This window comes from Hemitrygon akajei, chromosome 2 (assembly GCF_048418815.1).
Source record: "Hemitrygon akajei chromosome 2, sHemAka1.3, whole genome shotgun sequence".
Lineage (NCBI taxonomy): Eukaryota > Metazoa > Chordata > Chondrichthyes > Myliobatiformes > Dasyatidae > Hemitrygon > Hemitrygon akajei.
The window spans coordinates 35,710,185-35,728,036 of record NC_133125.1 but is presented as its reverse complement, the minus strand read 5'-3'; the positions used below and the strand labels follow the sequence as shown (position 1 = coordinate 35,728,036).

Sequence of the window (17,852 nt, the reverse complement as noted above, 5' to 3'; positions counted from 1 at the left end):
AATACTGGCTCAGACTGCAAAGCCCACATCTCTTGAATTAATATTTTTTTAAAAACTAAGAATAAATAACAGATCTTCACATACATGTGCACAAAAGAGTTACCTATGTAATACTTTTTTTAAAATGAGAGCTGTGATGGTAGAATGCCAACCCATAGAGCCATACAGAGCCGAGACAAGTCTTTCAAACAACCATGTCCATGCCAATCCCCTTTTCCATTTATGTCAATCTTATCTGTTTGTATTAGGACTGCATTGTCCTCTGTCTGCCCTATTTAAATGTTAGTCTAAATGCTTATAAAATTTAGTAATTGCATCTGATTCCACCACCTCCTCCAGAAGTGTGTTCTAAATATCATATAGTTTCTAGGTAAATATCTTACCCCTCAGATCCCCTTTAAACTCCTTTGTCACCATAATCCTAGCTTCTTCTTGACTTTGGTAACCCTCCCACAGGATAAAAGATTTTGACAATCTACCCTACCTAAGCCTCTCTTAATCTTATACATCAGGTCATCCCTTAGCTTCCTTCCCTTCAGGAAAAACAATCCCTTCCCAGAACTAAAGTCTTCCAATCTGTGCAACATCCTGGTGAACCTCCTCTGCTACCTGCAGCAGAATCACATCCTATGACTCTGGAACAATAGGGTTGTCTCTGATACATTGCTCCGCACCCCAAAGAATACAACAGTAACAAGAAAATGCCACTTACATGTAGAATCCATTTTTACATGATACACATACTCTTGGATCATCTGTAGAAAGAAATAGAAATTGTTGTACTTGTTGTGAAAGAAGAGGGGCTTACTTTTGAGTAATTATTTTGTCAGTCTCTGGAGACAATCCTTTTCTACAACATTGTAAAGAGAAGGCATGACTTAGATTGCAAATGCGTGGAAAGTTAGTGGATCTAACATTTGTTCTATGCAATAGCCCATAGTGAACGAAGTGACTTCTCTCAGGAGCAAGAGGTAAATAAATGACATACATCGGGTCTAACAATATTAGAGATGCAATGAGGGTAGGGAAACCAAGAAGATAATTCCTCATTTCACTCCCACATGATACAGAACTCGTTCTTTCAGGAATATTTATCATATCTTCTCTGAAGAAAATTTCCCTAAAGAAAGCCATTGCTGTTTCATGACAGACAGCGGAAATTAATTAATTCTATTTGCATGGAATAGATTTAAACACCAGATCCACCTTTAATTTTGCTATTTTTTCTGTCGGAACTCTGGCCTTTAGGGCCTATGCTATATAAAGTTCTCATTAGTATATTTTGAAGTAGATGGCTTGTTAACCAGCACCTGTGGGAAGTAAAACAGAGTTAATGTTTCAAGGACCAGAGAGTTTCCAGAATTTTCTGTTTATATTTCAAATTTCCAGCAGATGCAGTTCTTTGATTCTCTTTCCTTCTTCACTGTACCGTCCAGTTGATTGAGTTGTCAATTATTTCACATGGGCATTACAAGCCAAAATTTATTAGCAATTAAGTTTACTTGTGACATTGGTGGAAGAATTGGTATTCCTGACTTACAAGCCATATACTCGATTAGTCTGCTCTCATCTATAGCCAAGTGCTAGGTTTACTGAGGCCTAAGAAATCTTTATAATTGGAGTAAGCCTTAAATTTGTCTTCTAGCTACATTTTGGGTGTGTGATTTAAATATTGTGATAAACTTCACCTCTGAAAAAAGGGGCACAACACACCGTTAGCTCACTCTAAAAATGTGGTAGATCGATATATGGCTTTGATTAGACTGCCCAAATTTAGATCTTTATCAGTTTTGATAACCTCCTTCCAGTGAGGCAAAGGTGTTAAAATTTCAACTGTAACTCTGATGGTAAATTGTGATTGCTCTAATCATCATTACAGGGAAGATGGTCAGTAGTTTGTGAAAATTCAAGCCTTGACAGTCTAAATAGATAGTATTTGATCTTTAAGAATTGGGATTGAAATGCAAGTGAATATTACTCCTGACATTGAATAACAACTGTTGGAGCATTGAGTATTTTTCCAGCTTTTAACACGGCATCCAATCAATTAGGTTTCCATTAGGCATTATTCTACTGCCCATCAAGACAGCCAAATTATCATTCATATCATTTGTGATATATAACCATTGCCTGTGAATGACACGCAATTTCTATCAACTTTACTGGACCACCCATAGAATTCTGAAATTAACCAACAGCTTTTTTAATTGGTTACTTCCATTTAGTTCTGCATCACAGAACTGTTTGGAAGTTTATGAAGAACTTTATAAGCATCCAGACAATCCTGAAGGAGAAAGAAAGAAAATGAGGATTTGATCGTGTTCATGGATTTTTAGATCTGCTGTGGCCAAGCATGCTATTTACTGCTATTCCAGCAATACTGATAGACCCCACCCCATGCACCACAGAAAGCATGCCTTCTGGATGCCTAATAGCTTGGCATGGCAACTGCTCTGCAATAAACTGCAGGGAGTGAAGGACAGAGCACAGCACCTCATGGAAACCAGACTCTTTTCGATAGACACTCTCTATACTCTCACTTCCTCAGTAAAGCAGCCAGCATCATCGAGGACCCCAGCCATCCTGGACATTGTCTCTTCTCCCCTCCTTCACTGGACAGAAGATACAAAGAGTTGTAGGCACATACCACAAGGCTCAAAGACAGCTTCTATCCCACTTTTATAAAGCTATTAGTATGATGAGATAGACTCTTGACCTTACAATCTACCTTGTTATGATCTTGCATCTTATCGCTTACCTGCACTGCACTATGTAGCTGATTCTGCACTGTTACTGTTTTACATTGTTCTGTCTCAGTGCTCTGTGTAAGTATTTGTGTGAACAGTAAGCGAGATAAGCCTTTTACTGTATCTCAGTACCTGTGACAATAATAAACCAGTTCCAATTCCAAAACTGTAATGTGTAAAGATAGGGCAGGCTTCAATTCTTCTTCTTACCATGTCCACAGACAGTCTACACATGGCCCAGCCAGAAGTGGACACATTTTTGCATGTGGTGGTGGTAGAATTGGTTGAAACAGGGCTGCAACGTGAACACTTCTACCTTGGCCCTGGCTTCAATTAATAACTACCACTACTTTTATGCCATATAGTTGAAAGGGAAACTATTCAGTTCCCATTTTCTAATCAACTCCTATGGTTGATTTCATAAGGAAAATTTGGAGTTACTAAAATCTTAAAGTCATAAAGGGTGCATATGAACTTTTGTTCTGAGAGACCTTCTCCATCATGACTCCCAACCCTCCTGAGGCTGAGGCATATGACTGATTACAGGTAATGTGTAAAATCAGCTAGGTAGTAGAACACCTCTGATCTTTTTTTTCCATTGTTGGGGGGGTGGGGAATGGAATAAACCTTTTTCAAAATTTCAAGATGCTTGGAGACAGTAAAGATTGTAGATGCTGGAATATGGAGCAACAAACAGTTTGCTGGATGTAGGGCTTGGAATGAAACATCATCTATGTCCTTCCCTCTTCTTCTCATTCCAATCCCCCTCCCTCCAACCCCCCCACACACACACACCTTGATTTGCTGAGTTCCTTCAGCAGACTGTTTGCATTGCTAAAATGGCTGAACGTGATTAATTTCATTGAAAGTAACTTGATTTATTGGACCTCAGATCAGTAAACACTTGAAAATTCATTTTCTCTCAGACCATTAAGATGTCAGAGTAAAAACATCTTTCTAGATTATGAGAAGAAAGATACAAAGACACCCTTGCTCAGTTTCAAACTCATTAAAGTAGATTACATTCATTTCCTCTCCACTTTGTCAGAACTTGATGGGAATTAAATTTATAATAAGAAGGCAGAGACTTGGACAGTTTTCCTTAGCATAACCATTGAACAAATGCTTAAACAAGGCAGTGGTGAATGTCAAGACACACAGCAGCTCTCAGTAAACTGGCTGGCTCCTCACTGGAAAAGTTCTGCAACCCTGAAGATTTAGTGCCTTGTCATCATTTACTCAGTAGCAGAATTCCTGAACCAGTAAGGATTCATTCACTACGCTACATGTTCAGAGAAATCCTATTTAATTCAACAAAGCACATCTTCTCTGAACTCCTTGACAAAATACCTCCTGAGCCACTTCCTATAGATTAGGGAAAAGAATGTTACAAACAAGGAAAGTACATACTAACCCACAGCTTCCTCTGTTCTTGGACTCTTTCATTCATGCAAATGTATGGTTCAAATCACTGCACCATAAATGGTTAAAATATATAACAAACTGACAGTTAATATTAACCACCATCTAATTCCATTTCACATACGTTAATGCTCATCTTTCAATCTGCAGCAACACAGAGTCTTTCTTAATCTTTTTATATGTAGCCCAATGCTCATCATCATCATCATCGTGTGCCATACTCTGCCAGAGCCTCGGCGACCACTTTCTTCCACTGCGATCTGTCGGCAGTCCAACCTCTTGCATCTCTGGTGGCGAGGCTGGTCCACTTCTTGATGTTGTCGATCCAGGTTGCCCTCTGTCTGCCTCGAGAGCGGCTTCCTTCTACTCTGCCTTCAAGCACAGTGTGTCATCAGTTCTTGAGATGTGTCCAAAATAGCAAAGTTTCCTTTGGATAATGGTTTCCAGAAGTATTGGTTTCTTGCCAATCTTTTCTAGGATGAAATTGTTGGATCTCCTTTCAATGTATGATATCCTGAGGATTCGTCAGTATGTCCACTGTTGACTTCTTTTCATCAGCTACTTTTAGGGTCCATGTTTCACAGCATATAGTGCTACTGGCCTCTTGAGGAGGCGTATCTTGGTGTCAGTGCTCACAGATCTATCTTTCCAGATGTTCCAGAGTTTGGTAGTGCTTGTGCGTGCCATTGCTAGCCTTCACCTTATTTTCTTGCTGCATTGGTTTGTGTTATTTAGTTCTGCACCAAGGTACATAAAGGAGGACACTTGTTCGATCTTGTCATTTCTGATGTAGATGTCAGCTTGAATTGCAGTTTTGCTTATCACCATAACCTTGGTCTTTTTGCCATTTATCAGCAATCCAAATTCAGCAGAGACTTTTGCAACATTATTGAGTCGTGTTTGTACGTCTTGTTCTGTCTATCTCAAGTTACTGAGGGTTGTTCCTCCTATTTTAATGCCAGTGTTGTCTGGAATTGGCCAATGTTATTCATCTAGTTCAGATAAGCCAGTTCTCAACCCTTCACCCAATCACCTAGAATACTATTCCTCCTCTCAGAATACTTAGAAGCAGTAATTAAATAAAAAGCATTGGGTTTTTTTTTTGCAATCCTAACCGTCTCCTGTGCTTTCTTACAAATTTTCAGCAAAACAATTTCTCGAAACAATTCAACAATGATTTGCAGCGATTTTCCACTAGATGGCATACAATTACCATCAAGGCCTTCTGAAACAAATGAAGTTCAAACATGAAGTGAAAGGACAAAGCTATTGATTCTCATTTCAAAAATGTGAAGGATGATCACTTTGGGAAGTGGAAGTGATCAATCTCAGAACATAATCAATGTTTAGCCAAGGAGCGGACTAATACCACAGGGGAAGGAGAGAAAGCGCAATAGGGGCTATCTACCTAAACTGACGAGGAAGGCATAAATATAGCAGACTGATGCTTTTTGACCAGAACAGCTTTATTTTGTGAAATGAGGATAGAAAATTTTTCATGTCAAAATAAGATTCACAACGATGTACTTCAACTTACTTCAGCAACCTTATTGCTTCCCAAAGAAGAGAGAAGTATTAGTCAGGATTCCAAGGAGAAACATTTGTTCATTTTCAAAGTAGTGTCTTGGAATTCCTCATCCAATCAGAAGCATTCAGTATTGTACAGGAAATCAGCCTAGTGCTAAGTCTTTGGTCTAGGGCTGTTCTTCTTTGCCTTCTTCTTTAGAGTTAAAATAATAATCCTATCTATGATGGGTAATTAAACTTGGGTTCTGTTGGCCCAATTACATGGTGTAAAAGATCCTAATATAATTTTTATGAGCAGAGGAGTTCTCCTGGCACCCTGGCAATATTTCCTACACCTTCCCAAGCCAAAGAAGGCTGCAGACATAATGTGAGTGAATGTAATTCACATCATTGTACAAAGAGTAGTCTGGACATGATGGGCTGAAGGGTCTGTTTCTGGGATATATAGCTCGATGACTCTCAACCAACAACAACACAGCAGACAGATTTATCTGGTCATTATCTGCTGTGTTCAAGTTGGATGACAGGTTTCTTTATATTACAAATGTACAAAAAAAATCAAAAGATCCTTAAATAGTTTGGATCAGTTTGTCATGATGGCACAAAGACCTATCCTAAACATGGTAAATTATAATGAATTTACTGTACCATCCTATTTCAACCAGCTTTCTCTCCACTTTTGACACTTAATCTCTCTGGCCTTTCACTGACCTGCTTTTACGACTTCTTCTGCACTTCAAAATGTTTTTTTTAGTTAGCTTCTTGCATTTCTGAAACATGAAATTTTAAACCTACAGAGGCTCCCCGAAATGCTGAGGATTTCCAACATTTTCAGTTTTAGGCCACTGCGGCATCCAGGAGAGGTGTTAAAAAGTCGTGGTCCAGAATGAGCCATAACACTATCCAAGCTTTTCAAAGCAGCACGTTAGCGTCGTTATTAGCACAACGCTTTACAATACCAGTGACCCAAGTTCAATTCCGGCTGCTGCCCGTATGGAGTTTGTAGGTTCTCCCCGTGACCATGTGGGTTTCCTCCAGGGGCTCTGTTATCCTCCCACAGTCCAAAGAGGTATCAGTTGGTAGGTTAATTGGTCATTGTAGATTGTCCTGTGATTAAATTAGGATTAGATCGGGTAGCGTGGCTCAAAGGGGGCCTAAGGGCTTATTCCATGCTGTATCCCAATAAATAAATAAACTACGACAACAATAATGACCTATGTAATACCATGTGGAAGCGTGCATATTTGTCTGTTATTACTAACTACTACTCCACCCGTTTACTTTCTGCACTTAATGACTAACAATTTGATCAGCAGTGTTAATTTTGGTGCCATTAATATCAAAATTGTCTGTGTAATTGATAATGAGGAAGGAAGTTCTGGTAATGGTTAGGTGGGCACAAAGGTGGTGAATGGAATTTAATCTGGATAAAGGTGGGATAATGCATTTAAAAGAGCAAATGGAACACATAATAAATGGGATATTCTGAGAAATATAGAGGGACATTGAGGTCTACACTTAGTGGACATTTTATCTGTAAACCTTCTCACAATTATCTAATCTGCCATTTATATGGCAGCTACTCAATGCATAAAAGCATGCAGACATGGCCAAGAGGTTCAGTGTTTGTCCCAACCAAACATCAGAATAAGGAAGAAATATGACAGTAGTGTCTTTGACCATGGAATGATTGTTGGTGCCAGACAGGATAGTTTCACTATCTCTGAAAATGATGATCTCCAGTCTCTAGGATGTACAGAGGATGATCCAAAAAACAGAAAACTACCAGTGAGTGGTTGTTCCGTGGGTGAAAATTCCTTGCTAAGGAGAAAAATCAAAGGAAAATAGCCAGATTGGTTCAAGTTGACGGGAAGGCAACAGTAACTCAATTAACAACATGCTACAACAGTGATGTGCAGAAGAGCATCTCTGAACATAAAACATGTTGAACCTTGAAATGGATGGACTACAGCAGAAGACCACACCAGGTTCCACTGCTGTGCCTAATAAAGTGACCACGGGAATGTATGACCACAGATTTCTGATGTGAAATGCCAATAAGCTAGTTTATAAGGAAAGTGGGACCATCGCATTTATTGCACAAGAAATGGAACGAAAAAGCAAGAAGATTGTGCTGGAAAGTATCAGGTAAGTCAGAGCTGGAAGGTGTTGTAAGAACTGATTAGTATACAATTGTATTGAGCAGAATGGAATGTAGGTTTATGCAGATCAAAATCAGAATCAGGCTTATTATCACTGAAATGAAGTTGGTTGTTTTGTGGCAGCAGTACAATGCAAGAATATAAAATTACTTTTTAATTATAAAATAAATAAATAGAGCAAAATGAAAGGAATAATGAGGTAACGTTCATGGTTTCATGGACTGTTCAGAAATCTGATTGTGCAGGGGAAGAAGCTGTTTCTGAACTGTAGAGTGGGTGTTTGGGCCCCCGTACATTGTCCTTGATAGTAGAAATGCCAAGTGTGTATATCAATAAAAACTCTTTAGTGACATGCCAAATCTCTCAAACACCTAATGAAGTATAGCCATTGACGTGACTTCTTCATGATTGCTTCAATGTGTTGGGTCCTGGATAGATCCTCTGAGATGTTGACACCCAGAACTTGAAGCAGCTCATCTTTTTCCATCACTGACCCCTCAATAAGGACTGGTGTGTGTTCCCCTGACCTCCCTTTCCTTAAATCTGCAATCAGTTACTTGGCCTTGCTGATATTGTGTGAGAGGTTATTGCTGCTACTCCACTCCATCAGCTGAACTATCTCATTCCTGCACACCTCCTCATCACCATCTGAGATCTTTCCAACAACAGGATGTTACTAGAGCTTTGAAGTTCTAATCATGAGCTGAGCTGATCTGGATTGTCTTCTTTGGAATAAATGATGCTGAATGATATATTTAACTGAGAGCAATAAATTTAATTAGAAGCATAAGCATAAATGACCTCCCCAAGATAAAGAGTTCATTGACTGACTTGTAGAAATCCTCGCAATATTTAATAAGTATGTGTAAGCACTTGAAATCTTAAGGTCTATGGACCAGAAGGCAGCACGTAAGATTAGACAAAGTATTTAATTTTTGGATGGACACAATAGACTGAATGGTTTCCTTCTGTGCTGAATGTTTCTTCCACAAGAGAGAACAGGAATAGACTCAATCACTCTTGCTGCATGTGGATGAACGAGATATCCAGAGGTAGCAATTCCTCAGCAACAGCTAGGATCTGTAGTAGGAAAATCCCCGAAAGTGTATGGAACTGGAATGCTCTTTGAAAATGTACTTTAAAAGCTTAACTGGTTTAAAACCAAACTATTTGTACTTTTATATACTCTTGCATGAAAAAAAAGATATTTCAATGCAAACCGTTTTTTATCGTTTCCGAGTAGAGAAAAAAATAATAAAAATGTTGACATAAAAAATCCTGAAGAATAAACAAAGAGCAGCTGTGTGGATTCAGAAAGTTTACCTCATGTTCTCAATAGGTACAGAACACAATTCACTAGCTGCTTACTTTAGCTATTAACATATTCATTCAACGTAACATCAGTCAAGAATTCTCCTTGACAAAATAACTTGATAGCCAACTGCAATAACAGTATACTCCTGCCTAATGTCACCTTTATATCTAAGCATCTGTGCCAGATGACAGGAATATACATAGGTTCTGTTCAAGCTGCTACAATAACCCTCATTGCTAACACTTAGGCCAAGTAGCATTTTCCCATTCATTCTATGTTACAGCTTACCTAATAAACATTTCTCACATCCTTCTGCACACTGCAGACATTCTTCATTGTAGGGATCTGCAACTTTACCTATGGGAGGGAAATGCAGCTTTTAGTGCTAATGCAAGTGTGAGCCACAGCATTAAATCAAACGAGGCTTTCCTGGCATTTGACTGTAAACACTTGAAGAGACCTTTCGTTAAATTGAGCCACTTTCTACATTATTTTATCATTGGTTGTGGAACTGTGCAGAATTCAATTCTGGAAATGCCACCTTACACCATTTCTAAAATACAATGCAGGCAAACTAGGTACAGAGAAGGGAATTATGATTACAGTTCTGGTTTTCTTAACTAATTGAGTAGATTTTGCTGCCCTTGGTGCATTTGATGGAAAAATCTGAGTAATACACTTATTGCTGAAAGCAGAGTGAAAATTCCACAGCAATCAGAGAGGCTGAAGCAATGATAAATAAAGATGCTAATAGGATTGGCCATTTTCCTAGCGTTATGAAAGGAGATTTTCACAGTGTTTATGTCATGAGGTTACACAATTTGGAAGTAATTTTATATACTCTTAGTTGTCAAATGTTGTGTTGAAACTTGTGTCACCAATGCTAAATAAAAATGTAAGCACTGTTAAATAAGTCAATTATGGCTCCACGGGGCTGACATTTCCCTTGACTGGATTTCCATCCATTCATACTTTGTGATTCACTATGCGTAAATCCCATCTCTAAATCACCTATTACGGTTTAAGGATCTGATCTAGTGAATACAAATGTCTCATGTTGATATCTCTCCTCTTTTAGCTGTTGACTTTCATTATTGAGGCCTGTACAGGGGACACAAAAAAAAAGCAATTCAACAGGCTTTGATAGCAATATGGGGAAATGGGAATTGAAAAGAGCACGTTTGAAGTATCTGGAAACTATAAAGTAGAAGAGGTTGTGGAATGAACAAGAGGATTAGATATGAATGTACTATCAATCTTACTGTTTACAGTTACCCATAGGATGCCGTCTCGGTGACAACCATGGGCTCTATCCTTCAAATCAGGCTAAGAGAATGAGTTGGCACTTCTATCAATCTGAAATATGAGTGTGTGTGTGTGTGTGTGTGTGTGTGTGTGTGTGTGTGTGTGTGTGTGTGTGTGTGTGTGTGTGTGTGTGTGTGTGTGTGTGTGTGTGTGTGTGTGTGTGTGTGTGTGTGTGTGTATTACTGTAATTGAATATAAAGTTTGAGGATGTGTGAGAGTATTGGAGAACTCGACTGCAATCAACCTGCACACATAGGATCAAAGACATATTAACACCTCATTGAGTTCTGTGGCTGGAAAAGATGAGGTCATGCAGGGATGAAGAAGTTTAAAACTTAGGCTTTTGGATACTTTGGTGGGCAATGAACTGTTTCTCTTAGGCACAGTGGGCAGTGAATGAATGGATACTTTGTGCAAGGTGGATATGAACAAAAGTTTACATGGTTTAAAGTTTATAGAGCAGGGGGTCCATAGATCTTTTGGTTAATGGTTGAAGTCTATGGCATAAAGATGGTTGGGAACCCCTGTTCTAGTGGATGGAGGAATAAGATAATAGTCAAGAAATCTTTGAATCAGTCATATCTGGAAGCAACAAAAGTATGGATGAAAATTTCAATGGTACATGCCATCATTCAGATGCAAAGTCTGAGAAAGACTAATTACCTAACTTTTCTATCTGGTCTTACCATCTTTGTTTACTTTTGGAAAATAATGTTCTTCTTATTTTACCGAGTTATGTCCCCTAAATAAGTTATACATTTGCAAGATGCAGGCTGTGTGCAGTTCTAAATGAGGCTTTACATGTAAGATGTGCAAACACATATGCATAGTAGCTCTTTTGTATGGTTCCTAAATAGACAGTTTGTATGAGTCAACTGTTTATTTGTTCACTTTTCTTGTCTAACCCATGAAAAATCAATTAGAAATCTGTATCAACTACTTGATGCAAATGTTAATTTTAATGCCTGGCTTAAGCTGAGAGGAAAAGCACAGTTCATTTATGAACATTCAATACAACATGTGCTGCTAAACACTGTGGGAAAGCAATTAGCAATTAGGTCAGAAGTTCACCTATACAGTGATATGTATCTATTGAAACTCAGAAGATGGGATTAAGTCAGCAAGAACTGCTTATAAATTGTAAACATATGCAAACTGATTTCTTTTCCCAACTCTTCCTATTTTTAATACTGATCGAAACGAAGCTCTCAATTTGCTCGAGTATTATTTATGTCTACCAGTCAGTGCTAATGGGCAGTCAGTAAAAGCATCATTATAGCCATTGCAGTCTTTGCACATCAGCTATGCATGTGTGTGTATATAAATTGGATAGTGGAGCGTAGTTGTAATGACGGAAGGGAGATCTAATTATATTTCTTTCTTAAAATCATTTTTTACTCTTGTAAAAAAAAATGAGTTGTCAGATTGTGCAAATTATTTTTAGCAACCATTTTGACAAAAAGTTCTCTAACTACCTTTCATTGTTATAAATTGGTCATCATTCTTTCAACTATTTTCATGCAAATCTATTTTCCAGATTAAATGCTTAAAAGGTCCACAAGATAAACATGATAATGGATACATAGTTCCTTCTAATTATATCCCCTCCATAGCTTTCTTTAGTTGTCTTTACCAGTCATTTCTCTGGCTCCTTCATCACTTTTGTCGTTGGATTTCTCCCTCCATCCTTTCAGTGACATTCCATTTTGTTTTTCTTTTCTCTGCATCTACCTGTGTTCTCCTCAGTCTTATATTAGGCTTAACATTTTCTGGTCTAATATGAGGTCATTGGTCCAAATCATTAACTTTATTCCATCCACACAGATGCTGCCTGACCTGTTGATGTCTGTATATCCAGCATTTCTGCTTTACTGCATCCACCCTCAGTATTTTGGCATTTAATATGGATAAATCTCTACTAACATAGAAACACCAAAACAGTTTAAATATTCATATTCTACTTGTACATTATGCTATTCCAGCAGTTTCCAGAAAATAATCTGTCTTGGAAATTACTATCGATAAAATTGTTCAAGATGTCATTTAGTAGTGTTTTAATTTCATACTGTACATAAAATGTTTCTTACCATCTCCACATTCTAACCTCTGGCAACCTTCGTTTGTGGGGTAATAGCCAGTGGAACATCGTACACAGTTTGCATCACTAATGCATACTTCACAGTTGGAGGAACACTTCTTGCAGGTTTTATCAGCTGCTGGGTAGTGACTTGGAGGGCAATCTTCCCTGCATTCTCCACCAAAAAGGTAACGATCAATCATAAATTTATCTAAGCAGTAAAGAGAAAATATGAATGTGAGTTATCATTTACAGAGCCAAAATTTGCATTAAATCAAAATGCTGGCTTTCCATGAAAGAATTGAGTAGAATTTTCATTGTTAGTGATATTGATCCATTAGGTGCAGAGTACAGAGAATTTATGAATGCACAAGGAAATCGGGATTTCTTCTAATTGTATCTTTGACACACTGCACTGAAATTTAGAACATGGTGTTGAACAAGGTCAATTTTTTTAAATCTTTAAAAGAAACATTTTTTTCATCAATGTCAAGTTACTCAGAGGAATCTTTAAGATGAGGATCGAATAGAACTAATAGCATTATTTGATAGAGATGCTGAATTTCCATGGATACCTATATCAGATGAGTCATCTTTCTGGTGACTTACCCATCAAAACACACACAAGAAAACAGCCCTGGAGAAAGATTACCAAGCAAGTCAACTCCAGGGAGATAACTTTATAAGCCTACGCTCCCATGGATTCTTCTCAAGAACTCAAACCCCTAAAGGTTTTATTGATAGGATCAAAGTCACTAATTGGCCATGTTGCTGAACTCCAAATTACGACCAATAACCTTACACAGATGACAATTTTGATCTAAAGTGGAAATGTGTACTCAGGACGCAGTATTTTTTGCCCTTAATGGTGTAGGTGTGTGTGTCAGTGTGTGAGAGATGGAGCAGGAATGAGAAAGAGTGAGAGTGAGGGGGAGGAGGAGAGGGAGAATGAGTGAGAAAGTATGAGTAAGAGAGTGAAAAGATGACTCATTCATTTTTACAGTTTCTGTTAGCTTACCTTTATCACATGATCTGCAGTCATTAGGTTCACCTGTCCAACATTCCTTACAGGTGTGATGACACTGGAGACACCTACCATTATTTTTGAATTTACCAGGTGGGCAGATTGTAACACAAAGGCCATCGTTCAGGATCCTAATTACAAGACAAAAAAAAATTATTAAACCACAAGTGGCGATATTTTACATTTCTGTATTGAGTTTCCATTATATTTACAGAGCATATTGACAATCTTAAAAAGGCTAGCAACTGTGATACTGCTTGAATTTTATCAGCACACTTGTGTAATTCTTGTTCATCAGTGGTATAACCACAGTATGCGATGCTTGGTTAAAGAATTCACACTTGTTGCATTATGATCTGAGCCCATAATCTTTTCATCTTTTTAACTCTTGAGATCTTGGAGATGTTCCTTATCATCTGTACAACGATGTCATCCTGGTAACACTTAGGGCCTGGGGAGACTTGTAGCACCTGGTCCATAGCTTTCTGCCGGAGGAGTTCTTTATAGGTATTAATAGTGAGAAAAACTCTGGAATCTTCTTCCATCCCCATCTGCAGGTAGCCCTTAGCTGTCCACTTTGCTGAAGTGCGCTCCTCCAAGAAAGGTTTGCAAAAATATCCTCTATCCTGGGCAGAAGGTATTGATCTACTTTCAGTACTGGGTTGATTGATAGATCCATTCTTCTTGGCTACTGGGACCACTGACATTGCCCATGAACTCCATTCATCTTTGGAAAGAACTCATTCAGCCTAGCAAATCTAGATCACTGGCTACTTTGTCACGGATGGTATAAGGAACTGGATGGGGTGTGCAAAACTTGGATGTGGCATTTTCATTTAACACTATTCTACCTTTGATAGAACCATAAAACACTTTTACTTCCTCTAGATAGTCAAGTTTGATCGTCTGCTCGGCGCTCCGCCAGAGCCGTTGCCGACCCTGGTGGGGCCGATCCGAGGACCTCACTGGACCATCCAATTGGTAGTAGTGATGGGCAGTGTGTACAAAGGGCATATGTTTGTACATCTGTTTGAGTTTTTCAATGTCATCCTTGAACACTGCTGTGGCATCATCTAGTATTTTCCTTAATTCATTTCCAGTTGATTCTATAGCAGGGGATTTGGCATGCAAATTATGGAGGGATCTTCAATCAAGTTGTAGTTGTCTCAGTCACTCACATCCCCACAAAGCTGACCCCCCTGTTTTTACTCCCATACAAGCCCCATGGGGCTTGTTGGTTGTTGTATTTCACTGTTACAAATGTCATTCCCACAGGAATTATCTTTTCTCCAGTATAACTTCTTAGTTGGATATCTACAGTCACCAATTCAGTATCTTTGAAATGCTGTTCAAACAGATTTTGTGGAATGACTGAAACAGCCAAGTCAGTGTCCAATTCCATTTTAATTAATTTGCCATACACTTCTGGTGTAAGCAATTTTGCTTTTCTATTGTTAGCTTTCACACTGTAAATCTTGAGGTTACCCAGTTTTGAGGATTCTCATCATTATCAGATTCTTCATTAACAGCATGCAGATTAGTGCTCTGTTTCAAACTGCAACTTGACTTTTTATCTTTATTCTCTTTCCTGTGCAGTCCATTTATTTTTGTCTGCCTGAGCATGATCTTTGTATTGTCCTACTTTGTTGCATTTTCTGCAAGTTTCATCTTTAAATCTGCATTGGCCTGGTGTATGTGAATCCCTGCATCAACGGTAGCACAATTTGTTAGGCCAGGCCTTCTTTTGTTTCATTCACTTTCATTCCTGCCTGCAACTCAATTATGTCTGTCTGCTGTACCCATTGATACACCAATTTAAACTGCTCTTTTAAATGTAAGTTGTGTAAACGACAGAGAAAGTACTCAGAAAGCTGAATAGTCTAAGGGTAGATAAATCTCCTGGACCAGATGGAATGCACCCTCGTGTTCTGAAGGAAGTAGCAGTGGAGATTGCGGAGGCATTAGAAATGATCTTTCAAAAGTTGATAGATTCTGGCCTGGTTCTGAAGGACTGGAAGATTGCAAATGTCAATCCGCTATTTAAGAAGGGGGCAAGGAAGCAAAAAGGAAATTATAGACCTGTTAGCTTGACATCGGTGGTTGGGAAGTTGTTGGAGTCGATTGTCAAGGATGAGGTTACAGAGTACCTGGAGGCATATGACAAGATAGACAGAACTCAGCATGGTTTCCTTAAAGGAAAATCCTACCTGGCAAACCTTGTGCAATTTTTTGATGAAATTACAAGTAGACTAGACAAGGGAGATGCAGTGGATGTTGTGTATTTGGATTGTCAGAAGTCCTTTGACAAGATGCCGCACATGAGGCTGCTAAACAAGACAAGAGTCCATGGAATTACGGGAAAGTTACATACGTGGATAGAGCATTAGTTGATTGGCAGGAAACAGAGAGTGGGAATAAAGGGATCCCATTCTGGTTGGCTGCCGGTTACCAGTGGTTTTCCATAGGGGTCCGTGTTGGAGCCACTTCTTTTTATGTTGTATATCAACAATTTGGATTAAGGAATAGATGGCTTTGTGGCTAAGTTTGCTGATGATACAAAGATAGGTGGAGGGGCTGGTAGTGCTGAGGAAACAGAGAGTCTGCAGAGAGACTTGGATAGATTGGGGGAATGGGCCAAGAAGTGGCAAATGAATTACAATGTCGGAAAGTGTACGGTCATGCACTTTGGTAGAAGAAATAAACGGGTAGACTGTTATTTAAATGGGAAGAGAATTCAAAGTTCTGAGATGCAACGGGACTTGGGAGTCCTCGTGCAGGATACCCTTAAGGTTAACCTCCAGGTTGAGTCGGTAGTGAAGAAGGCGAATGCAATGTTGGCATTCATTTCTAGAGGAATAGAGTATAGGAGCAGGGATGTGATGTTGAGGCTCTATAAGGCACTGGTAAGACCTCACTTGGAATACTGTGTGCAGTTTTGGACTCCTTATTTAAGAAAGCGTGTGCTGACATTGGAGAGGGTTCAGAGAAGATTCACTTGAATGATTCCGGGAATGAGAGGGTTAATATATGAGAAACGTTTGACCGCTCTTGGATTGTACTCCTTGGAGTTTAGAAGAATGAGGGGGGACCTCATAGAAACATTTCGAATGTTGAAAGGCATGGACAGAGTGGATGTGGCAAAGTTGTTTCCCATGGTGGTGGAGTCTAGTACGAGAGGACATGACTTGAGGATTGCAGGGCACCCATTTAGAACAGAGATGCGAAAAAAAAAATTTTAGCCAGAGGGTGGTGAATCTATGGAACTTGTTTCCACAGGTGGCAATGGAGGCCAAGTCATTGGGTGTATTTAAGGCAGAGATTGATAGGTATCTGAGTAGTCAGGGCATCAAAGGTTATGGTGAGAAGGCAGGAGAATGGGACTAAAGGGGAGATTAGATCTGCTCATGATGAAATGGCGGAGCTGACTCGATGGGCCGAATGGCCGACTTCTGCTCCTTTGTCATGGTGTTTCAGTTAGGAGCTGTTTTTGAATGCCTTCTTGTAAGATTCCTTAAACTAAATGATCTCTAAATGCATCATTAAGCCTTTCACTGCACTGACCATGCTCAAGACAATCTCTACAATTCAGCCACATGGTAAAATGGACGCTCCTTCCTTCTGATTCCACTTAAGTAACCTAAAGTATTCTGCAATCAACAATGGACTCAGTTCTAAATGTTCCTGTATTACTTCCACAATATCAGTAAAGCTCATTTCAGCTGGTTTGGTTGGAGCAGTCAAACCTTTTAGCAAATTATATGCCTTTCCACCCAATGCACTCAGCAAAACTGGTACTTGCTTTTCATTGGCTATTGCATTTGCTTTAAAATACTGCTCAATTCACTCAGTATACATATCTCTAATGCAATCGAATGTGTCTATCTCTCAGATATAGCCATTCATTTCTGCTTATTTTAAAATTTATTATTATCACCCAGTACTCATGTTTATGAACCCATGATTTTAATCTGTTTTGTATTTTTTTAAACCTAATATCTCTGACCCCTTATGAAGAAGCACGTTACGTTGCTTTTTTAAAAAAAAAAACTCGAACTGTTTGCTGCACTTCAACAGGTGGGCAGTCATTTTGGGTTTGTTTAAAACTTCCTTGATATGTTTTGAACACTGAAACATAAAAACTAATTGAAAGGGTATATGGGGCTGAGAATGCAAGTCTAACTTTAGTTTTTACTTTTAAGTGTGGCTTGTACGTATGACACGGTGGCATGATGACATATGTCATTCACATACTTTTACATATAATCTATAAAGC

The 17,852-nt window shown here is 38.8% G+C and overlaps 1 protein-coding gene across 1 annotated transcript in view; it reads right to left on the bottom strand.

Annotated features, from left to right (window-relative positions):
• Window positions 1–17,852, bottom strand: part of pcsk5b (proprotein convertase subtilisin/kexin type 5b) — a 327,069-nt gene that overhangs the window by 34,452 nt on the left and 274,765 nt on the right. The window contains exons 22-25 of the mRNA XM_073070138.1: window positions 13,574–13,710; window positions 12,566–12,766; window positions 9,462–9,530; window positions 713–755 (exon numbers count right to left, since the gene is read on the bottom strand). Coding sequence (XP_072926239.1) covers window positions 713–755; window positions 9,462–9,530; window positions 12,566–12,766; window positions 13,574–13,710 — 450 coding nt within the window. The remainder of the gene's footprint in view (window positions 1–712; window positions 756–9,461; window positions 9,531–12,565; window positions 12,767–13,573; window positions 13,711–17,852) is intronic.